The 24,575-nt window shown below is 42.4% G+C and overlaps 2 protein-coding genes across 2 annotated transcripts in view; one reads left to right on the top strand and one right to left on the bottom strand.

Moving 5' to 3' along the window:
• Positions 1-1,194: 1,194 nt before the first annotated feature.
• mrpl22 (mitochondrial ribosomal protein L22) lies at positions 1,195-7,540 on the bottom strand. The gene is made up of 7 exons (XM_039826348.1): positions 7,387-7,540; positions 7,246-7,288; positions 4,973-5,108; positions 4,697-4,762; positions 2,479-2,556; positions 2,140-2,209; positions 1,195-1,495 (listed from the first exon to the last, which is right to left on the bottom strand). Exons 1-7 carry the CDS (start codon positions 7,409-7,411, stop codon positions 1,287-1,289), a joined length of 627 nt encoding a protein of 208 aa, XP_039682282.1. The 5' UTR covers positions 7,412-7,540; the 3' UTR covers positions 1,195-1,286.
• A 120-nt stretch (positions 7,541-7,660) lies between these two features.
• The window catches only part of gemin5 (gem (nuclear organelle) associated protein 5), a 34,946-nt gene continuing 18,031 nt past the window's right edge, over positions 7,661-24,575 (top strand). The window contains 11 exon segments of the mRNA XM_039826349.1: positions 7,661-7,931; positions 10,306-10,460; positions 11,332-11,513; positions 13,679-13,830; positions 15,608-15,706; positions 16,986-17,118; positions 18,570-18,735; positions 19,267-19,479; positions 21,710-21,795; positions 23,158-23,240; positions 24,330-24,466. Of these exon segments, the coding sequence (XP_039682283.1) occupies positions 7,790-7,931; positions 10,306-10,460; positions 11,332-11,513; positions 13,679-13,830; positions 15,608-15,706; positions 16,986-17,118; positions 18,570-18,735; positions 19,267-19,479; positions 21,710-21,795; positions 23,158-23,240; positions 24,330-24,466 (1,548 nt within the window). The 5' untranslated portion in view covers positions 7,661-7,789.

The raw sequence follows: 24,575 nt of genomic DNA, 5'->3' as shown, positions 1-24,575 counted from the left end.
CAATATTTGACATTTCACCAGTATTAAGCAAGATCGCAGCAATGTAAGTTAGTAGAGCAATCGTCCAGCTTGTATTTATCTTCACAAAAGTGCTCGTTTTGCCGCTGACAGTCTCAGATTAATATTCTAAGTGTCTGACAACATTATGGAAAGGATTTCTTAGGAGGTCGACCTTTCTGTTAAAGAGGAAGATCCTTTTTTTTAAACATAAAAACATCCGTGAAATTGCATTCGTTAAAACCACCAGACTCCATGTAAATAAACATCATTTTAGCATAGTAAAATAAACTTAATTTAAAGTCGACAGAAACAAAATGAAACTATGAAATGTCGTTTGGGCTCATCTTTCCACTTTTCCAACCATCACAACTCTAGTTTTGGTTGAAATAAACACATAGTTTACCGATTTACATGTGAAAATATGTCGGCTCTATACACGCTAAAAGTATTGCTTTTCTAAATGGAGTCTGGTGGGTTTAGCGCTAGCGACTTCAGAGCTTTTCTGGTTAAACAGAAAGGTCTCAAAGAGGTTTTAAAAGGTCTATCTCTGAAGGGATCCTTTCCATAATGTTGTCAGACACTTAGAATATTAATCTGAGTCTGTCAGCGGGAAAACGAGCACTTTTGTGAAGCTGGATAATGTCCCTATTAACTTACATTGTAGCTTGTTTCTCCGCTGCCGACTAGAGCGATCTCGCTTAATACTGGACCAATGTCAAAGATTGGTGTTCCCATCAGTCACTTAGACACAGAAACATAGGGAAATAGGGTCCACGTTGAAAAAAAAAAAAAAGGTATTTACCCTTTAAACTGTTTTTAGTTTAATTTAATTGCTACCGGAGTTAACAATGATTTCATACGAAAGCTTTGATAAAAAAAATTTAATTTAAAAAGATTTATGCTTTTGCTGAATAACAAGGAGTAAAGATCTGTTAGTCAGATTGTACAAGATTATGTTTAATGCATCCCAGGGAGGCATAGATTTTACTTAAACTCATTCTATGTAATGTCTTTGACAGATACAATTAGATTTTATTATAGAAAATGACATAAGTAACTGCCCTTTCTTAAACACTGTCGGACTTTGATCTCTTTCTGAAGTAATCATCACTTTATTTAAAACTTCATCACTGGCCGCGGTTAATATTATTTTAAAATAATGTACAAAATAACAACAAAATGAACAAAGCTATAAAAAGGTCTCATTATCCAGTCGGTCATTTTTTTATTTACAAATGTGAAAACAGACCCACACAGACACACACACAGACACACACAGACACGGTCTACAGGCTGTGGATGATGGTTCGGTTCTTCAGGTTCTGGACGTACTCCTTGGCCTGGTCAAAGCTGGTCTTCTCCTCCGTTTTGGGCGGCGAGCCCTCTACCAGCTTGACAAAGTAGTGACAGTAAACTTTGTCCATGATGCCAAACATCCCGCGGCCGTGGTAACGGATGCGCTTCAGGTACTTCCCTTTGCCGGAGTGGGACTCGGCTGCAGGAAGGGGAGACGGGCGGGGACGGTGTGATGAGATATATACAGAGAAAGAGAGAGAGAGAGAGATTTAGTTTATTTGTATTCTTTTTTTAATATATATTATTGTTTCAACGTACCCTTTGAGGGACATTCACAGAATGTGTTTAGTATCTGCATTTATATCATAATTATCCTGTTTACTAGTATTATATCAGATGTATTTACTCATTGTTGTTTATATGTATGTTTGTTCTGATGCTTTGGCAACACAGATGTCATTTTTGTCATGCCAATAAAGCAACATGAAATTGAAATTGAGAGAGAGACAAAGACAGAGATAGAGAGAAAGACAGAGAGAGACAGAGAGAGAAAGACAGAGGGAGAGAGACAGACAGACAGACAGACAGACAGACAGACAGACAGACAGACAGACAGAGAGAGAGAGAGAGATAGTACGGGATTACAGATTTAATTTTGTGTAGAGGGGCCTTTGAATGGAAACTCATCCAAATAAAGATGGCGCTTATCTTATCTGTAATAACGTCTGCGGCTCCACATCAATGACTCCCTCTGCAGTGCACACCATCTCAACTCAAATATTCACTGACGGTCAGCTACTGTTGTGTTAACAATGTGCAGTTTGTTCCCACAGTGACCCTTACCTACATACAGGTTGGATCTGTACTCGACGTTGTGATTTTTGACCGCCATCTCCTGAGCTTCCTCAAGAACCTGAACAAACAGACAGACAAACACACAGCTGTGACATCCATAAATAACCTTCTCGTGTTCGAAGGTGTGATGGGGGACAAACGGGGCCGACATACGCACGAACGCACAACAACTCAATGAATAAAACATGATCGGTCACAGTGGAAACACTGCAAGTCTTTTCTTTGGTCTGTTTTTATCTGATTTCATGGGTTTTAATTGGCATTTTAACTTGTAGACAGACACAGACACACACAGAGTAATGAAGGGTGAACATGCAGCTTTCGAACCTCTTTCATGATCTTCGCCCCTTTCTTGTCACTGAACTGCAGCTGTGCAATGGCTTCGTCGATGCTCATCCCTCGGATCTGCGAAGGAGAACAAACGGTGGGATGAAAACAACAGAAATGAACGGTTTCCTCCACAGCTGTTAGGACAGCGGGGCGCCGCGGTGCCCCCGAGGAAGCAGCAGCGCGCTTGCGTCAACCCTGACCACAGTGGCTCTATGAAGAAAACAAACAGAAAAAAGGCCGGATGCTACAGATCAGATTAACAAGGACTCAAAGGTTTTACAGGTGAGGTTATTAGCACCAATTACAAGCCAAATGCTGGTCAAATATGTAAGCGGCTGGCAGAGTCGTTTCACTCACCTGCCAGAAAAAAATAAATAAACAATGGCATTTTATGGAGTGGCTGGTCAAATTTGATCCTTTACTAGCCATTTGGCAGGTGGATGAAAAAGTTCATTTTGAACCCCATTTACAGCCATGGAGAAGTATTCATTTTTGGTGTTTTAATAACGCCAAGTGTGAAATTCTGGAACATGGGTGCCAGACAATAACGATATACATATGCCAGATGTTTTTCTTCCATCAATTAAGTGCAGTAGATCATGAAACAATAGTGCAAATGTTTAAAAAAATGCCTTCTCTCACACCTGCATGAAGCTGCCCCACCCCTGTCATCCAAACTTTATTAAAAACACTGCTATTCGTTTGTGCCGGAAAAATGATCGTTTGTGCGGTTAAGGGTTTTAAGTAATTCAACTTTACATTTTCTGGCCAGTGACATCACCCCCCCCCATTAATGTCCAAATCTCCCCCAAAATGGTCTCAATCGTTTGTGCTGATTTGTGATGTTAAATAAAACCATTTGTGCTACTATGTTTTTTAAGTTATTACGCTTTAAAGGTTACACGTGTGACGTCACCCAGCCCCCCCATTAATGTCTGAATCGCCCCAAAATGGTCTCAATCGTTTGTGCTGATTTGTGCCGTTAAAAGAAACATTCGTGCTACTTCGGTTTTTACGTTATCAGGCTTTATTTGTTACACGGCTACTATCTGCGCCGCAAAGGCTTCTGACACCAGCCATCACTCCCATGAACGGGACGTTCTAAGACGCTTAACGTGAAAACGCTCAACGTGGTCATGAACACTTAAGCCTGTCAAAAAACTAAACCGAAATCCAACGATTATAGAAGTTATCTCACGTTAACGTTTTCTTCTTCATTGGCGCCTATGGCAAGGAAAATGCTTAATGTGGTTTCATGTACCTAAACAATGATTACCAAATTTCTCTCTCATATTGGTCCTCATAACCTCTGACAACTGTCAAAAAAAATCGAACCCAAAGTCCAATTATGATGGACGTTATCCGACATTAAGCGTTTCTGCTTCACATTTTCAGCAGGGCAGCTTTGGGTTGACTCCCCACGGTTCTCATGGGCTTTATATGGGGCCAGCTTCACACAGGTTTCTCTCACAGTGTTAAGGATAGTTGCAAAATATTCCTGAATAAACTAATGACTTGGTCCTTGGACAATGGCCTGACTTTCCATCCCATTTCTTTAACCCTCCGGTTGTCTTCGGGTCAAATCTGAACCATTTTCAAATAGGTTTCTACATCCCAAATTTGAGTTTCTTTCAACCACATTATCAAAGAAAACAACGTGGATGGTTCCATACAACGCTCCTCACAAGTACGTACACTCTTCATTGAATTCGGGTGTTTTGTTCTATTTTATAGCATTTTTTTCAAATGCTTCAAAAAAAAAAAGTCAAAAGAACGTTGAAAAAAAGTGACAAAAATGTCAGAAAAAGCTTCAACAATTGGAGAAAAAAAATGGACAAAAACATTGGGAAAAGTGACAAAAACATCGGAAAAAATGAGTGTCGATAACGAAAAAAGAGACGTTGAAAAAAAAATAAAGTTTTAATTTAAACGATGGAAAGACAACACAAGGGTTAAGATCTGTTGACAGCCTTTAAAAACATTCCTGCTACCTAACAAGAGCAGATTCATCGCCACCGCTATTTTACCCCAAAATCTCTCTAATCTTCTATCGGCTGACTATCATCAACGGGCACCTCTGTCAACGCCTGTTTGAAACGTCAGCTTTGAGTGTTTGACTGAGGCGATTGGTGCAAAATAACTAAAGTGGAGATATGATTGGACTTGACTCCAAAGTATGATAATGATGAGGAATTCCCCCCGTGGTGGGCCTCACCATTTTGGCCAGGTACCACATCTTGTCTTTGCTGTACTTAATCTGCCTCCTGCTGTGATGGATCTCCTGCAAATAAAACAAAGTATTCAGATGTTTTTTTTTTTTTTTAAAGACAAGAGCAAACTTCTGCGCAGTTTAAAGCTTTAGTGCGTAACCTTTTTTTTATGTCCATCTGTGGTTAGCAAATCCAAAGAAACTCTCAAGTACTACACTGGCATTTTTTTAAAGTCAGGTCAGACTCTGCACTTCATGTTATCGGCCGAGCAAAAGACTTACTGCTGGTCTGCGGATATCACCCGGTAGCTGAGGTGGAAACACCTTCCGGTTCCTCCTCTCCCAGTCCTTTGATTCCAGTGAAGTGCTGGTGTGGAGACATGAGAGCTGCTGGGGACCGCCACCCAAAACCTGCAACCTGGAGACACGTTTAAGAAAGGGGGAAAAAAGGACATTACATTTTATGTGTGTTCCAAACCAGCTCAGACACTCCAGACACACAGACACACACAACTGAGTCCAATTGTAAAAAGATCATCCAAAGTAATAGCCCCCCTTCCATCAATTGAATCACTGTACAGTAAGGGTTGCACAGACTAGTTGACTATACCAGTGTTTTTCAACCTTTTCTGAGCCACGGCACATTTTTTACATTAAAAAATCCCGCGGCACACCACCAACCAAAAATGTTACAAAATGACACATTGTAATAAGATCAGAATCTGCATTCTTCCTTTTAAAAAATGTATCCATCGCTGTTGCAGGCTTACACCGATGATCTCGGCCCTACTGTGTACATCCTGTCACTGCCACCTTTCGCGCGAAAGGTGGCAGTAATTCTTTTTTTTTTTTTTTTTTAAAGATAGATTATTTTTAGGCCTTTATTGACAGGACAGCTGAAGACATGAAAGGGGAGAGAGATGGGGGGAATGACATGCAGCAAAGGGCCGCAGGTCGGAGTCGAACCCGCGGCCGCTGCATCAAGGAGTACACCTCTATATATGGGCGCCCGCTCTACCAACTGAGCTATCCTGGCGCCCAGGTGGCAGTAATTCTATTGTCTTAAATCAACAAGGTCATTATTGTGCTATACTGCCACCTACTGACACAATAGTATTTCATTTCTCTGCCAGTCATCACATTGCAGGCACAGATGCGCAACAATTAAATTAAATATTTGCAGTAACTCAATAAAAAAATTGTTGGACCAATTAAGTAAAATCGGATAATTTCCCACGGCACACAGGACGATCTCTCACAGCACACTAGTGTGCCGCGGCACAGTGGTTGAAAATCACTGGACTATACTTCCTCCACAACGACGTTTTGAGCTTGAAGTCGACTAGTCGCTGATCATGTGGTTTTGTCTAGAGATGCACCGATAGAGCGGCCGGTGACCGGAATTGGCCGGTTTTCATGCGCTCGGCCATGACCGGCGACCGGCAGGTCAGTTTGACGTATGCCGATTTCATGTTCATTTCATGTTTCTGTTCAAAATGTTCTATTAAAGAAAAGATAGAAAATAAATATTTGCATGTGCTGTAAAGTGGTTAGAAAAAAGGAAATCGGAATCGGCATCGGCTGGCCTAACTCAAAGAAAATCGGAATCGGCCTAGCAAGTTGTAATCGGTGCATCTCTAGTTTTGTCACTAACAACAGAACTGTAGTGCTTCTGTTTCTTGATTTTAGGCTGCCAACCTTACACCTGGCCAGAGATTACAGATGAAAACTAGCCTCCTGACTAATTTACAGTGATGTTTTTTAGTGTGAGCACTGTCCCTGAGAAGTAGACTGAATAAAACAAATGTAAGTTGTATTAACAAATGGGTTAATAAATAACAGAGTCACCACTTACATAGACATTAGGGCTGCACAATATATCGGGTTTTTTTTTTTTTTTAATCGTCATCGCAATATAAACTGGCGCTATATACACGTTGCGAAAGGCTAAACTGATTTTTTTGTGTTAGTTGAAAGAAAATATCAGAAGAAAACTGCACTTTAAAATGTAACTGTCATTCTTGTTTTAGTGGCGCTTTTATATTCAATGTAATGTTCAATTTGTCCATAAAAGAATGTTGAAAATGATTTTACTTTTATTTGCTTTTAATTCAACAAGCAATTTGTTGTAGTGTGAAAGAATACTTTTTTTTTTTTTTTGAAAGAATACTAAGAGCAGTAGAAATGCAGAACTGAGCACACGTTAACATCTGTTTATGTAATATCGTTTAGGTAACATCGTTATCGCGATATTCAACGACATTATCGCATATCGAACATTTTCCTCATATGGTGCAGCCCTAATTAGACATCCATTAAGGCTCAGAAACTGACACCATTCACAGCAGAGTCACACTGCAGATCTGTATTCCCTAACCTTGAAGTTACTGGCCAACAATTTGTTTTCTTTCAAGTTTTTTCTAATTCAAATCAAGTGGTTTCCACTGTGCTGTGCTGGGCTTAGCTTAGCTAACGTTACTTAAAGCAGCCCGCAGACGTTTGTCCTTCTGCAGAGACAGTTGGGATTCTACTGACATCGATGTAAACTTTCTTACCTCGAGCTCAACACCCCCGATATATTCCTAATAAAGGCCATGCCTGAAAAACAAGTACGAATCAGTTAAAACAGCGTCGGCAGACACAATAAATGTTATAACATGGCAAATGTGTAGATAATTGGGCTGCATTTCTCTTACCACGTCCTGTCATTGCAGTCGCCATGTTGCATTTTTTACGACGCTAGTGTTCGCTGACGGTAGTGATGTTTACAGTAATGAGAGCGAAAAGTGTTTCGCCGTTTGTAGTCTTCACTGCGTAAACGACCTATTACGTTTGGTTCTAGGTTATTATTTGTAAGTTGTCTTACAAGTCATAGTATAAGACAGTGGTGAAAAAGGCAATTTTGCTTTGGGGGAAAAAAAGCAAACTCGTCATGGTTTGACCCAACTAGGATTCCGTACTGGGCACTTACGACACCACGCTGGCCGTACGGCCGGTAGTGTAGTCGCTACGACAGTGCAGGTAACATGTGTGGAGTTTGGTTTAGCTTTATCAGACTTTATTAGAAATTTAATTAACTTTAAACGACCGGAGGGCGTCATGCACGAAAGGTCGCTTCCCGCCTCGCCCAACTGGTACTGCTCGCGCTGCAGTGACGTCAACAGCAGCGGTTTACTGGGCGTCGGAGCCAAAAACATCATCTATCTGATTGATGTGTCTGCATCCTCCTGCAGGGTCGTAGGTAAGTCTGCTGCTGCCATACACACACAGGGGGGGGGGGGGTCACTCTGGTACTCATCCCTAAGCTAAGCCCATATAGAAGGATACACGTCATGTTACACGCATGTTTAGCCCAAATCAAGGTGATCAGATCCCCTCAGGTGTGATGATTACAGCTCCTGGAGTCGTGTACTGAAAGAGAAGCAGATATCTGGTAAGATGGACACTCTAGTTCAGTGGTTCTCAACCTTTTTTCATTAATGTACCCCTTTTTGAATTGTTTCTTTAAGCCAAGTACCCCCTGACCAGCTAAAGTCTATATAAAGAGAAACAGTACAGCACTGATAGATAGATAGATAGATAGATAGAAAAACATTTAAATGCTGATGAGAAAAGGAGACAAAAACTGTAAAAAAGTCAAAACCTTGGAAAAAGATGGTAGAAAGGAAGGAAGGAAGGCAATAATAGGTCAAAAATAGTATCAAAAGCTTCAAAAACAGTGACATAACTTTGAAAAAAAGCGAGAAACGTGTAAAAAGTAGGACAGTAGAAGGAAGGAAGGCAGGATTAGGTCCAAAGAAGGCGACACAAATGTCACATTTTTGGTAGAAAATAAAAAAAAAAGTCTATATAAAGAGGAACATTGTTCTGGACAACAGCTTCGGAACTAGGGCTGCTCCCTCTTAGTCGATTAGTCGACTAATCGGTCGTTTTGGTCTTAGTCAACTTAGATTTCTTTAGTCCATTAGTCATGTTTTATGCTTTTTTTCATGCTGAATGACTTATTTCCAAGAAACGTACGAGCACATCTCTGGTAAACACAGGAATTAAAGTGGTGCTTTTGCGTGACTCTTTGCGGAGAAACTCAGATTTACAGATCTGTCGATTAAATCAACTAATCGATTAGTCGATACAGTTGAATGAGTATTAGTCGACTAAAAATTTCTTTAATCGAGCACAGCCCTACTTGTAACTATTAAACATTTTGTTAAATATCTCACATACTCTCTGCAGTCCTCCAAAGTACCCCTGGGTACTTCACTGCCTAAAACGGGTACGTTCGGCTGGGTTTATGCACCGATCCGATACACGTAATGAACCCTAAAAAAATCTACTTAAAGTAGTTTATTTATGTTCTTTATTATAACTATAAAGAAAGTTCTGGGGCATTCCTTGTTTGCTTTGTTCTGCACAAAGAGTTTAACCTGAGAGACCGACAACAGAACTACACATCCATACAGAGATAGTAGTATACAGATGTTAAACATAATGAAATATATGACACGCTGGTATCGGATCGGTACTCGGTATCGGCCGATACGCAAGTTCAGGTATCGGAATCGGTATCGGGAAGCAAAAAAGTGGTATCGGACCATCTCTGGTACACGTACCCCCATTTGAGAAACCCTGCTCTAGTTGATTAATCTCGAGCAGGGGTGTCAAACTCATTTTCCCAGAGGGCCACAATGGAAAGAGAGAATCACACCAAGGGCTGGACATGGTGAGTTTATTGGCGTGCTTTTGTTACTGTATGTCACTTTTATTTTATTTTTTTTTACATTTTGGTAGCTTTTTTCCTCATTAATGTTGTTTTCCTTTTTCTCAAGTAAAGTTGAGAGAAAGGAAAAAGAGGCCGTGTGCTGTGGCGTCCGTGTGTGCGTGCGTCCTTGAGAACTGTAACTCGTATAACTTATGTTGTCAGTTAATTGTAGCGTTGACCGGCATGAAATCGGCATTTCATTTTTTTTAGTGTGATATTGGATGTGAAAAGAAGGAAATGGTTCTACCGTTGCGCTTTAGATGTGTGTGAATGTCCCACACCAGGAGTAATTTATATAGTTCTATTTTATAGTGATCCATTATCTGTTCAACAACACGTTCTATGTTCTGTGCAAAATGTTCTATTAAAGAAAAGTATAGTATAGAAAAGTAAATGTTTGCGTGTGCTGTAAAGTGGTTCGAAAAAATGAAATCGGAATCGGCTAAAATCGGTATCGGCTGGCCTCACTCAAAGAAAATCGGAATCGGCCTAGAAAGTTGTAATCGGTGCATTCAAAACGTAATCAAGTACATTCTAAATTATCGATTTTTAAAAACTACTTGAAAAATACGAAATACACAACAAAACTACTCAATACAGTAACGTGAGTAAATGTACTTTGTTACTTTCCATCTCTGGAAACGATGTATCGATTAAACGACTAACTTTTGCAACCCCTTAAAATGTCTCTTAGTTTGGTCGTGTGTTGATTCAGACCCCAGACTGTCGTCCCAAATTGACTGTGATTCAATCAAGCGGAGACGGCAGAGGCTTGTTCCTCCGTTTTTTGGGTATTTCGTGGCCTCTTTGCTGTATGATGGCCCGCTGATCAGCCGTCTGTGTTTGTGTTTTTCAGGGGAGCTCGTCGGCCATAAAGACTTTGTGTCGAGCTTTTCGTTCTGTCAGCATGCAGGCCAGGGCCACGTCTGCGTCAGCTCCTCCAACGACGGGAGCGTTCGCTTCTGGGACTCGGACAACAAGGTGCTCCTAAGGGAGCACGCGGCTCATCAGGTGAGTGTCGACTTTTCCTTTTCCGGCGTGGCGTTAGGCCCGTTCGAGATGAGCCGGGCCTGCGCAGCATCGATCAGCGGCGATCGCCGCCCGATGCTCGCCGGTTAGGTTTGTGTCCGACTCGATCCCGACTTGCTCTGACGTCATTCACACGTGGCAGGGGCTTTCCTGTAGGGCTGGGCAATATATCGATATATCGATATATGAGGCTCGATATCATCTTCAATTTTGGATATCGTAATATCCTTTTCCTGGTTTTAAAGGCTACATTACAGTAAAGTGATGTCATTTTCTGAACTTACCAGACTGTTCCATTTTTTTTTACCTTTACCCACATAGTTATTATAGCAACATAACTGATGAATATTTATCAAAAATCTCATTGTGTAAATATTTTGTGAAAGCACCAATTGTCAACCCTACAGTATCGCCACAATATCAATATCGCGGTATTTGGTCAAAAATATCGGGATATTTGATTTTCTCCGTATCGCCCAGCTCTACTTTCCTGCATAGAGGATGTTTTGGCACTTATTGCTGCAATTCATATCCATGTTCTCATCCCTGCATAAGAATATAGAGCAGTTTGGATGGTGTCTGGTGTTATAATGCTCCATGACATGTTGTATATGTTGCACAGTGAATATTAAACATTAGCTATACTTAAAATAAAAAAAAAAAAAAATCGAATCTGAATCGCAATATCTGGCTGAAAAAAAATCACATTTAGATTTTTTATTTTTTTTTCAAAATGGTTCAGCCCTATAAGACACTAACCCTTTCTACTTGAGCCTGACCGGTGAAATGAATGTGACGTACAGTATCAGCAGGATGTCACCCCCCCCCTCCTTTGTTTTCCCTCCGCACACAGAGCCCCGTGGCGGCGGTGCACTGGTCTCCGCTGGATAAGAACCTGGCGGTGTCGGGGGACGAGAAGGGCGTCGTGGTCTGCTACTGGCACAACACGGGAGACACGGCCAGCTTCTTCCCAGAGCCCAGGACCATCTTCTGCCTCTCCTGCTCCCCCCACACCTGGAGCTCTGTGGCCGTCGGGTAAGACCAGCCCCCAGGGAGCACACTCGGCTCTGCCGGATCACAACGCTTCACACAAAGTCCAAACATTCAAATCTGAGCCACAAATAGGGCTGGGTACCTGGGATTATGTACCGATCCCTGACCGATAGCAAAGAAAGAGAAAACCCCGCACCTGCTCCTGCTGCAGCATCACCATACTCTTGCCGAAATGTCCAGGGAGGCCGAAACGTCAGATTTCTTTAAAGCTTTACTGTGTAACGTTTTGATATCAATGAACGTCCGTTACATTCAAGCCATTGCCAAATGAGTTGCTACAAAGCTAATTAAGACTATCAGCTCCACACAACTCTCTCTGGATGTCTCAGTATGACTATGTTCAGAACATTGTCGTCCGGCGACTTTCCCGCACAGAAACTCGAGTGAAGATAATGACCTCTTCTGAAGAGTCCATGTTTTTTTAATCCTCCGTGTCCTCCTTGGCTACTAGCAACTGCGTGGAGGAGGGGGGAAGGCTTATATCATCTGGACTTGCAATAGTTTTGTTGTTATTACTTAGAATTCCTCATGGGGGCGACAAACCACACACTATAGCTTTAAAGTGCTCATATTATGCTCATTTTCAGGTTCATAATTGTATTTAGAGGTTGTACCAGAATAGGTTTACATGGTTTAATTTACAAAAAACACCATATATTTGTTGTACTGCACATTGCTGCTCCTCTTTTCACCCTGTGTGTTGAGCTCTCTGTTTTAGTTACAGAGTGAGACATCTCACTTCTGTTACATCTTTGTTGGGAGTCGCACATGCGCAGTAGCTAGGTAAGGACTACTAGCCATTCAGAAGCAGAGTATGAGGGCATGCCCTGACAGTAGCTAGGTAAGGACTACTAGCCATTCAGAAGCAGAGTATGAGGGCATGCCCTGACAGTACATAGGTAAGGACTACTGGCCAGTCAGAAGCAGAGTATGAGGGCATGCCCTGACAGTACATAGGTAAGGACTACTAGCCAGTCAGAAGCAGAACATGAGGGCGTGCCCTGACAGTACCTAGGTAAGGACTACTAGCCAGTCAAAAGCAGAGTATGAGGGCGTGCCACACTAGCAGCTAGGCGAGCATTATAACGTGTGTTACAAAGTGACGCACATTTGTCTCTGAAGTAAAGGCTGGACTACAATAGAGCTGTGCACAAAAAAGATACATAACACAATAAAGGAAAGGGAGAAAGCCAAAAAGCACAATATGAGCACTTTAATAAATGGTGATGCTGCAGCAAGAGCAGTTCGCAGGATTTTCTCTTTCTTCAAGTCCTTGTTTTTGTCCTACGCACCTTGCACAGAAGAATTGTTTGGATGTGCAAATATTTTTCCTTAAAAGGTACCAATTTTATTATAAAATCCATGTTTTTTTACAAAGAGAAATTACAACATTTTACATTACGGTAAAATGTTTAGCTCCATAGCTCCTTTACAATTATGTGACGCACACACACACACTGTAGTCAGGCCTCTCAAAATACAACAACGCACACAGGAGCGCCGTCTCTGTGCATGACACAACGATTTTCCTGCGTGTAACGTCAGACAGCCGATCACACAGTGATTTGCACTAAGGTCCTTCCTTTTCTTTCAAATGTTCCTGGTCTGTCCCAAAAAAAGGTACCGGTGAAAGTGCGTTCTGTCTTTACGCCCCTAAACTGTGGACCTCACTGCCTTTTTAGATCTTAGAATGGCAAGCTGGCTCTGTATTTTTAAAAAGAAACAAAGACCTGTATATATATTTCATCTAGGTTTAATATGGAGTGTTTAATGTGTAAATGTTTTTTTGTTTTTTTAATATATCATTTTTTTTTAACTCTGGTGTTTATTTTACTCCGTTGGTTTTATTTGTCTTAACATGTTATTGTCTTTTCTTTTCTTTTTTTCATCTGTGTTTTAATTTTGCTTTTGTGAAGCACTTTGGGCTGCATGCTTGCATGAAAAGTGCTATATACAAATAACCAAATACAGTTGAGTTGAAAAGAGAGAAAAAAAATTCCAAATCCTAAAATGCACAAAACATTTCTTTACTCTTGTGTTAAAAAGCAAATCTGACCAGTTCAACCTTTTTGGCTGCCGTACCAACGGTGGAATATAAACCGCCGCGATTTGGGATTGTGACAGTGCTGTCGTCGTTCTGCCCAAAGGTACAAGGACGGGATGATCGTGCTGATCGACGTGAGCAAGAAAGGCGAGGTGACGCACCGTCTCCGCGGACACGAGGACGAGATCCACTCGCTGGCGTGGTCGCCCCTGGCCGGCGAGGACGCCTTCTACAGCAGACCGGAGGACAGAGAAGGTAGCAGTGGGCCGTCATTGTGATTTAAAAAAAAAATAAATAAAACTACCGCAGCCTACATTGGTTTGGTGCATGACAGCTATTTTCTTTTCTTTTTCTTTTTCAATCAGTGCGTTTACACGCAGTTTAAAGAAACGATTAAGTTAGGGTTATAGGAACACGCCACCGTTTGTTGAAATAGGGTTATTCACCGTCTCCTCTATATTTATATAGGTGGGCAAACACATTTTTGTCTCAGTGCATGCATTGTCTTAGCCCGGCAGCGCCGCCGCTAGCTTAGCTTAGCATAGTGAATGGAATCCTTTGTTGCCGGATAGCATGTCGTGCGTAAAAGTGAGCCAACACGTTGCGTGAACAATGTGCTACGTGTGACAAGAATGTGTAAATGAAACATTACGTTGTTACATTTGACTAATTTAGTGGCCGGTGGGTGTAATGTAAGTAAGTAAGTAAGTAAGTAAGTAAAATTTATTTGTATAGCACATTTCACAGATAAAAATCACAAAGTGCTTCACAACAAATGGGTGGATACACAACATTTATACATTGCAGTACATAATCAGAAAAGACACTTAGGACACAATAAAACCGGCCTAATCACCCTATGGTCTATTGAAACGCCTCTTTAAAAAGAAGAGTTTTCAACTGAGTTTTAAAATTTGTCACTGAATCCAAGCAGCGTACGGAAGGAGGCAGTGAGTTCCACAGCCTAGGTGCCAAAGCTTGAAACGAACGGTCCCCTCTAGTTTTAAAATGTGTACGGGGGGCAACTAAAAATCTCTGACCTGTTGATCTCAGACTACGTGCGGACATACGCAGCTGTATCAGGTCAGAGATGTATGGGGGCGCCTGACCTTGTAGGGCTCTAAAAGTTAGAACCAAAATCTTGAAGTGTATTCTAAATTTCACTGGTAACCAATGAAGTGAAGCTAAAACTGGAGTGATGTGTGCCCTTTTACTAGTGTGGGTTAAGAGCCTAGCCGCAGAATTCTGGACAGTCTGGAGGCGACAAAGATCTTTCTTATCAAGACAAATAAAAAGACTATTACAATAATCTAAACGGGACGAAATAAATGCATGAATAATCATCTCCAATTCGGCCTTTGACACCAAAGCTCTTATCTTTGAAATGTTCCTTAATTGAAAGAAACAGTTTTTAATAAGTTGCTTCGAGTGTTTCTCTAGAGACATGGAAACATCAAAAACAACACCTAAGCTCCTGAGACTGGGCTGCACAGACAAGCCTAAGGCACCGAGATGCTGTTTTATCTGAGAGATGCTCTGCTCTGGTAGACACAGGTCAACCGGAAGAAAAAGCCAGTTGTGCGTTGGCAGAGCGCCGCCTACTGTAGCGGAGGTAGAGTTGGCGTAAACCTGGTTATTCACCGCTGCTGTGCATGTTAACACACGGACTGTGTGTTAATTCTGCACAGACGACAACTTTTTGACAGGAAAAATTTTTTTCTCATAGAAACTTGTAATGTCAAAAGTGTACATGTATTTTAGTTTTTTTATTTGATTCATTCACACAGATTAATATACACACAATCAATAATATTAGGAGTTCCATGGGTTGCTTTACAAAGACATCCCATGGGGACAACATTGCACAGACAAAAACAAACCTTTTAACAGCTTTCCTAAATTGTACAAGTGCTAGCTTTGAAAACAAATCGGACGGCGAAGCGTTGCACATCACTGAGCCTCTGTCATTTAAACCAAAGACAGATGGGAGGCCCGAGTTGTTGTTTTTTTAAATGAATTTTTATCATCCTAGCAAACGGTGGGGTGTCTGCAGGAGACGCGGGCGGCTGCTACCTGGCGTCGGGGAGCAAAGACCAGACGGTGAGGATCTGGAGCTCGGCGAAGGGGAAAGGTGAGACGGCCAGGGGTCTGTGCTCTCGTTCCTTACTTCCTCCTGACATCTATTCATGTCAACGTGGAAAAGGCTTTACAAGGTGTCCAGAGGTCATTAAGAAGCCCCAAAACATCTCTTCACGTACATAAAACATCTAATGATATCCTATATTATTGAACACTAATATAATAGACATGGGACAAAAGTGCTGATGTAGTTATACTAATATTCAATCATGTTATTTGTTTATTTAAAGATTACAATTGTACTGTTATTTAATTCTTTTTTTTTTATTCTGGTCTAGTATTTTTATGTATTCAGTTATTTATGTACTTATCTTCAATTATTATTATTATTGTCTCTACCACAATTATTGTTACATCCCACCCTACTAAAGTTCCCTAAACATGTACACCATGCCAGGCGTGCGTGCCTGTGTGCGTGTGTGTGTGGTTTACCCTATATGTCACCTTTTTGTTGCACACTATCTTCACAAATGAAAAACAATTATAAAATAAAATGCCCCAAAACATATTGACCGATTTTTAAATTGTTCATTTATAAGAATTTCTTTCATTGATTTTTCATCCTTCAGACTTTATTAATATAGCACTTTTCAGACATAAAAATGTAGCACAAAGTGCTTGATACAACACACACACACACACACACACACACACACCACAATTGCCCCCCATCCCCGGCCCCATTCACCCACCTACCCAAGCACCACTAAATTGAGAGAAATTATGTCTGTCCTGTCACCTGTTGGCCTCAAATGTGAATTCGATTGTACGAGAGTTGCTTTAAAAACAAAAGAAAGAAAAGCTCGATGAAATCATCGAGATGGAATTGTAGTGCAGACTTTCAGCTTTATTTTGAGGGTATTTACATCAAAATTGCTTCCAAATGAGAATGTCACGCCTGAAATCAACTCCAGAGCTTTTATCTGCCTGATTGATGATGACACAATGAGGGAATAGCCCATACCTGCTCATGAAACAGCTTTTGACTCAATTGTTCAATTACTTTAGGTCCCTTTTTGAAATAACGGGACTATGTATGAAAATGTGTGTAATTCCTAAAACCTTCCTCCAATTTTGATGTAAATACCCTCCAAAATAAAGCTGAAAGTCTGCACTACAATTCAATCTCGATGATTTCATTTCAAATCCATTGTGTTAACGCACAGGGCCAAAATTAAGAAAATTGTGTCACTGTCCAAATGTTTCCGGAGCTAACTGTACCTCCGGTGATCTCACGTAATCCTCTCTGTATGCTCTCACCCCCCCCCCAGCTGTGATGACTCTGAAGCTGCCGTATCTGAAGAAGAGAGGCTCCGCGGTCGACCCCGGCGTCAAAGAGAGACTCTGGCTCCACGTCCACTGGCCGAAGGGACGACCCACGCAACTTGTGTCCAGCTGCTTCGGGTACGCACGCGTCTCCATCGGTCAGGCCATCGGAGCACGCCCGCGGAAACGTGACACCGGCGTAGCTCAGTAGCGTTTTTTTCAGCATTGTTGGATTTGACACATAAATATGACTAGTCGCTTTGCACTTTTTACCCCTTGAGTGATGACTTTCCGGCCTTAAGGCGAAATTTATGGTTGTACAGATGCTTGACGCAGAGCCGACGCCGTAGCCCCAGTAAGTGGCTAGCGCCCTTGTGAGGATTTATACTTGTGCAATGGTGTGTCTGCGTCGTTCTAGGGTATCTCTTTAAAGGAGAAATCCGGCGCAAAATGAACCTGGCGGTTAATAACGCATGTGTACCGAGTCGACCGTTCTCTGGGATGTGTTTTCATGCTAATCAAATGTGACCAGTTTCAGCGCAAACCGCTAATTAGCTTGTAACGCTAGCCGTCGGGGCAAAGGGTAAAGTGAAAAGAAATCGCTATTTCTATATCACTAACGAGGCTCAAAATAGCACCACACTTCCACGGTAGCATGATCAGGGTCCCTACATGTAAACCGAAGCATTGAGAAGTTTGTAAGTGTACAGACCGTTTATTAAAAAAGATAGTTTAGAAAGACAGTAGGCGCCATCTTGGGACCAGTCGAGCGACGAACGCCGTGCAGCCAGTAACCAGCGACATAGCTCAAGCACAGCGTTCGTCGTTCGACTGATCGTGACCGTGTTCCCAAGATGGCGCCTGCCTGTATAGGTGACAGTAGCGGCGCCGCCATCTGTGTGTGCGTGGGGGAGCGTGTGGTAGAGCGAGGGAGAGAGCGACAGGGTTGGCGACGGAGCGAGTAGCGACTCCGGCGGTAGCGAGGGAGAAACAAAGCGTCTCCCCTGTTCTTTCTGACCACGGTCGGAAGGCTGTGGCAGGAAAAGTTAGCTCTCTCCTGTTTATTTCATGTGGTTCACGGAGAAGGAGAACCCCGGAAAATGAGTCTGACTCTTCAAAACCCAGCCGGGCGGACCAATCGCGGTTTTAGCGGCCTGCGTCGCCGCGACATGTAGTTCCATTTCCGGAGAGGTGCACATCAGGTTAGGGTTGGTATCTACGAGTACCTACGTACAGTACGTACCTAGGGCGTAGATTCAACGCGGAACCACCGATCAGGACTTGACAGTAGCCTCCGGTTATAGTGTGAAAACATCACTGCAGAGACTTTGAAAAAGGGAAGTCAACGTATGAATTTGGTCTTGTGATGCAGTCGCAAGCAGGGCCTCATAAAGATTATTCTCAAGTTGTAGTTGATCAGCCGACTCGCCACTAAGTGTTTAAACGTTTGCGCATTCAACCTTTATTTTAGCGGGATAGTCTCCTGGGATCCGGATGTCTCTTTCTCACTTGTCCTGGCTAATAAACAGCAAGTGATTTTATAAATTTAGTTTTATTGGCTTTTGTGTGTGTCTGTGTCTGTCCCCCAGTGGTGAGTTGGTGATGTGGGACCTGACCCGGACAGGGAAGCAGAGGTGGACCCTGTTTGGGACTTCTTCGGAGGGTCAGAACCACAGCCGGATCGTCTTCAGCGTGAGTTCGGTCCGCCTGCAGGACGACCGAGAGCTGCTCATCAGCACCTCCATGGACCGAGAGGTGGGTCGCCTTCTTTCGTCTCACACTTAACTGGAAAGATGACAGTTCTTCCCCCACCACCCCCCCCCCTGTGTTTTCATTCGTAATCACCAGGGGTCTCATTTATTTATGCACATTTTCAGCCCCGTTTTGTGCGTACGCCACTTCCCACGCAAAGGTTGTGATTCATAACAAAACTGCGTTGATGGGAGAATGTGCGGTCAGCCACGCAAACCCTGACCCATGCGTACGCACATTTTGGAGACGATGGGAATTGGCGACGCAGATGGTGAGGTGGTGAACTGATTACACGGGCTTGCACAATTAGTTGTGCAACCCTATTGTGAACTCTGCTGAACAAAATATATTTGAAAAATGTCTTACTTCACCGAAATGTCCCATTAATGATGGGCGTATTGAAGTGTACCACACTCTTTATTACCGCCGAAAGGGCCTTTTGATTGGAAGCCGGGTCATCTGACCTATTGGAGTGGTGGTGGGTTTAAAAAAAACAAAATGAAAAGCCCTGACTTTGACTTTTTGACTCTGCAGATAAAATGCTGGGACCTGGCCTCTCTGGACTGCTGCTGGACTCTGCCCACCCTGGGCGGCTTCGTCTACGCCCTGACCTTCTCCCCCGTGGGCGCCGGGTGTCTGGCGCTGGGCGTCGGCGACAACATGATCCGGGTGTGGAACACGCTGACCACCCAGAACCAGTACGACACGCGCTCCTTCTGGCAGGGCATCAAGTCAAAGGTCACGGCGGTAAGACGAGTTTAAGTCTGTGCGTGCGAGTGTGTCATCGTAAAATTTTTGTCTTGACTTTGTCTTGGCAATAAAGTTTTTTTTCAATTTAATATAGGCTATTTATCAGTTTTCTGGGTTAAAATGGAATTACAGGTTGTTGTTGTTGTTGCACTGTTTCAGATTTTGATCAAATCATGAATGTGTCCCAAAACCAAGGCCTGTAAAATATTTCTGTTCAAATCCTATGTCTTCATATTTAATTGTTTTTACATTGACTCAGGCAGGTTAGATGGCAAGCAAAGTCTACTTACACAGTGATCCATTTTGAAAAATAAAACTTGTGTTTTGCTTAAATATCTGATCCTTCTGCTTAGGGGTGTCACGATTCTCCAACTCCTCAATTCGATTACATTTTCCATTCTAAGGTCACGATTCGATTCTCGATTTCTGATTTCCATTTTTAGACTAGACTTGTATGGAATATAATATCCGACCTTTGTTCGCAATTTACCACATTACATTGTCAAATTTAAAACATTTATTAACAACATAATGTAACAATAACATATCTTCAGTCAATTGGAAAGTTGACAATTTGTCAATAAAGTAAAAAGAAGAAAAAAAGTTTACCGACAGTCCCGAGGGCAGACGCTTCGCACCACACGGAGTTTGGTGTTAAAGCCCCCAACGTCGTCTTCCAGGCGACGACGGTCGCAGCGCTGCCTTGAAGGCTTAGTTGGGGGCTTAAAACACCATCGAGCCAGCACGGCAGCTGAGCAGACAGACAGCGCAGAGGGCGACTCGGGCAGTCCGCTAACTTGTTGCTCTCTAATATAACCGATATAAGCTGCTCTGTTTAGGCTACAAAACGTGCATGCAGGCCGAAATTCAACCGCGCGGTTCTGTTGGGATAAAGCTATAAGCAGAAGCAATATCCGCTAGCGGCTAGGCTAATGTGCAATGGTAAACACACAGAATATGGTACACGCACATAGCAGAGCTTGCAAACTGTGGCTTTTTTTTGTCGACAACGCAAACGTTGTCAACATAACTCACTGGAAATCCAAAATACTTCCACACTTTCACACACTTCAGTGAAAGAGGAGGGGGCTCGAGTTCTGTCCATGGGTCTCCAGCATATGTAGCTGCCATGCTATCTTTTGACTGACTGTAGCTAAGTTACAGGAGGTTGTCTGTCTCGCATCACTTCAACACGTGTTTTTTTAATTTTTTTTTTTTTCCCCGCTTGACAAGCCGACCGGACGTGACACGGGGGCGTGGCAGTATCGACGATTCCATTTTTTTTATTCGATATTCAAGATTGTGACTTAATTTCGTGACACCCTTACTTCTGCTATTACGAAACACAATTTTGGCTCTTTTATAGCATTATCTCTTTTAATGTGATTAAAAACACTAAATAATTTTGACTATGTATTGGTATGCAATTTACGGTGGTGTAAGGTGCTAGAAAAAGCTTTAAAATTGACCTTAAAAGTGCTTGAATTTCACCTTGGAAAAGGTGTACCCACTTAGTCATTGTATCCACATTATTGGTGATTATTTCTCGAGACTCATTGTTTTAATATTTTGTAAAAGCACCAATAGTCAACCCTACACTATCGCCGCAATATCGACATCAATGTCTTTGGAGAAAATCAAATCTCACAATATTTTTGACCCTATCGCCCAGCTCCACTAGAGATGTTAACAATTAACCGTTTAACACTTTGGCGCTCAGAGCGGGCCGAGCATCTGTGAGGAAGTTTGTGGAGAGGATTATTATCAATAGGTTAAACTTAATTTGTTTTGAAAGTAGAGCTGGGCAATATATTGATATTCTATCAATATCGTGATATGAGACTAGATATCGTCTTAGATTTGGGATATCATAATATCGTAATATGACATAAGTGTTGTCTTTTCCTGGTTTTAAAGGCTGTCATTTTGATGTCATTTTCTGAACTTACCAGACTGTTGTAGCTGTTCTATTATTTGCATTTACCCACTCAGTCATTATATCCACATAACTGATGATGATTTATCAAAAATATCATTGTGTAAAGATTTTGTGAAAGCACCAATAGTCAACACTACGATATCGTTGCGCTATCGATATCGAGGTATTTGGTCCAAAAATATCGTGATATTTGATTTTCTCCATAGCGCCCACCCTATTTGAAAGTGTCCTCCATTATCAACAGCAGTTACACGTTGATGTGACAAGAAACGTTTTCCTTCACTGCAGCTGGCGTGGCACCCCCAAAAAGAAGGATCCCTGTCTTTTGGAACGGACGATGGTAAAGTCGGTATCTACGATGTCTTTTCTAACAGGTAAGAGTCATTATTATCATAAGCTTTGAATGGTTTGAATGATGAAGTTATGTAAGTTTCCTACACTACGTCACACCACTGTAGTTTCATACCGGATAGTTTTTGTGTCCGACTGAAATGAAATGGCGTGAAGTTTTGTTTTTGCAATGGTGTACAGAGCTGCTCTGCAAATAGTGCTGTAACAATTGAAAATTTTACTGAACAATTAATTGTCTCAGAAAAAATTACAATTAATAATGTAATTGTCTCTTTGAGTCAAGTTTGAAAAAAATGTATTAAATTAATTCAAAAGTTTTAAATGAATTTTTCTTAAATTTCCCTAAAAAAGACCCAACCATCAACAGTCATACCCCCATTGGACCTAAGCTATGGTTAGCAAATCATTGCGGTTAAACAAAGGAACTGCGATTATTTAAAAAATATTGCAAATAGACAGTTATTTAGTAATTGTTGCAGGCCTATCTGCAAATGGCATGCCCGGTGCTAAATGTTAGGCAGAAAAGAAAAAACGTACCCAGCATATTTTTTAGCTGATTCAAGTTTATCACCAGTTTCATGCTATTCCACTGACGACTGGTGGCGCTAACACGCAAAGCAGCGTAGCAACAAAAGCAGCGAAGAAGAACGCTAGCGCGCACACATGGATGTTAAGAATGCATTGTTTAATGTATTAAAAAAAAATTCTTTGTAAATGTTGTATGGAGAAGGAATCAAGCATGCGCACAATGCAATTTGTTCCAAGAAACTGAAAATATTTTTTTTTTTAGATGAACTGTTTTTTACAACATATCAAACATAATATTTGCAACATGAACAAAAGACCAAAAAATCAGGAAAAGATGACTGCGTAACTATAATATTCAAGACCACACAACTAAATAGTAACAAAATAGACTATAAACCGACTAAACATATGTATAAATGCCAACAAGGCTTCTTAGGAACCCTCCAGAAAGTTCAGCTACTTTCCCCATTTTCTAGTCTAGACATCCAATCTGGCAAACCGTTTATATGACAAGCATAGGTTACTCTCCTCCAAAAACCTTTTGTAAATATCAAATGGAGAAGGAATCTTGCATATGCACAATGCATCGTTCCGAGAAACTGAAAACCAATCAAACTTTTGTTTATTTAAAATAAAACGCCACATGGCACCTTTTTGTTTAAAAATGACTACGGTCACGTTTTCTAACTGCAAAAAGGGATGACTGTTGTGATTTTTGAAAGTGAAACCACACAAGGCCTCCCAGCAAAAAACAAATAAAGTTATTTGCTGCGGGCCACATAATCCCTTGAGGCCTCGGAGTCCTGTTGTTGCCGGTGTTCCTGACTGGCCGTTTGTTCTGCTTCGTCTCCTCCCAGGCCGCCGCAGATATCGAGCTCCTATCACAGAAAAACGGTGTACACGCTGGCCTGGGGGCCCCCGGTCCCCCCAATGTCGTTTGGTAAGTTCCTAATGAGCGGTTAGAAAATGCTGCCGTTTCTCTCTCTGAACGCTCTGACCCAGCAAAGACGCGGGGGGCGGTGGGGCGCCAAAAAGAAATAACAGCGAGTCAGCGCAAAAAGCCCAACCGTCTCCGCGCGCCCTTTTTGTTATCGACTCTGTAATTGAATAAGCCGGGGAAAACACTTTTTCCGCCCCCCCTTTCAGCCGCTCGTGGGGAAATCAAGACGTAGGAAGTTAATTGTGGCAGCTGTCGGCAGACGACATTTTAATTAGGGTATCGGCCGCTCGGCTGCAGCGCCGCAAACCTGATTGCTGCCAACCATCTGCTGATGCTTATTCAGCTTATTTCTTTACCTCGCAGCCATTTATTTATTTATTTATTTTTTTAAGATACATTTATTGGGCTTTTATTGCATTTATTTTTTAAATTATATATTTTTTTAAAGATTATTTCTGGGGGCATTTTAGGTCTTTTATTTTCTTAGGACAGCTGAAGACATGAAAGGGGAGAGAGAGGAGGAATGACATGCAGCAAAGGGCTGCAGGTCGGAGTCGAACCCGAACCCGGGGGCGGGGGGCGCTGCGTCGAGGAGTGAACCTCTATATATGGGCGCATGCTCTACCAAGTGAGCTACCCAGGCGCCCTATTGCCTTTTTATTTTTGATAGGAAAGATTAAGACAGGATGGTGTGAGAGAGAGAGAGAGAGAGGGATGACAAGCAGCAAAGGGCCGCCACAGTAAGGACTGAGCCTTGGTACATGGGGCACACGCTCTACCAGGGCGTTTGGTTTTTTTTGCCTTCATTTACAGGACAGATTAAGTCAGGAAAGTGGGAGAGAGAGAGAGGGGGGGGAATGACACACAGCAAAGGGCCGTGCGTCGGAACCAAACCCGCGGCCGCCGCGCCAAGGACTGAGCCTCTGCACACGGGGCGCGCACGCTCAACCAGGTGAGCTAACCAGGCGGCGGCAACGGAGCAATCGCGGAAGTGTAACGTCGTGGATATGGGCAAGTAGACGGGTAACCCTTCACCCAGAAACCAGCTCTAGTCCTCTGTTTGTTTTTGTGTGTGTGCGCTGTGTTCAGGCGCCGCCGGAGGAAAGCCGTCCTACAGCCTGTACAGCTGCGCCGGCGAAGGCGTCATCCTGCAGCACGACCCGTCTCGGCTGAGCGGAGACGCGGCGGACATCGACAGGCTGATCAGAGACACCAACAGCATCAAGGTGGGAGGGGTGACGACGTCATTCTCTGGGCCATTTAACCGTTTGTCATGTCTTTTTCAAAGCGGGTTGGTTCCGTGGTCTACTCACCGAACCGCACGGCATGTTATTA

The sequence above is a fragment of the Perca fluviatilis genome, chromosome 16, assembly GCF_010015445.1.
Source record: "Perca fluviatilis chromosome 16, GENO_Pfluv_1.0, whole genome shotgun sequence".
Classification (NCBI taxonomy): domain Eukaryota; kingdom Metazoa; phylum Chordata; class Actinopteri; order Perciformes; family Percidae; genus Perca; species Perca fluviatilis.
The sequence above is the reverse complement of the archived record's forward strand: the minus strand, read 5'-3'. Positions and strand labels throughout refer to the sequence as shown.

Bases quoted from the DNA above. Each gene is read 5' to 3' on its own strand.
- mrpl22 (XM_039826348.1), bottom strand. From the start codon at position 7,411: ATGGCGACTGCAATGACAGGACGTG. The intron at 2,557-4,696 runs GTGAGGCCCACC...TCTCCTTCGCAG, and splicing joins TGTGGTACCTGGCCAAAATG to ATCCGAGGGATGAGCATCGA. The intron at 1,496-2,139 runs GTAAGGGTCACT...CCCTTCCTGCAG, and splicing joins CAGATCCAACCTGTATGTAG to CCGAGTCCCACTCCGGCAAA.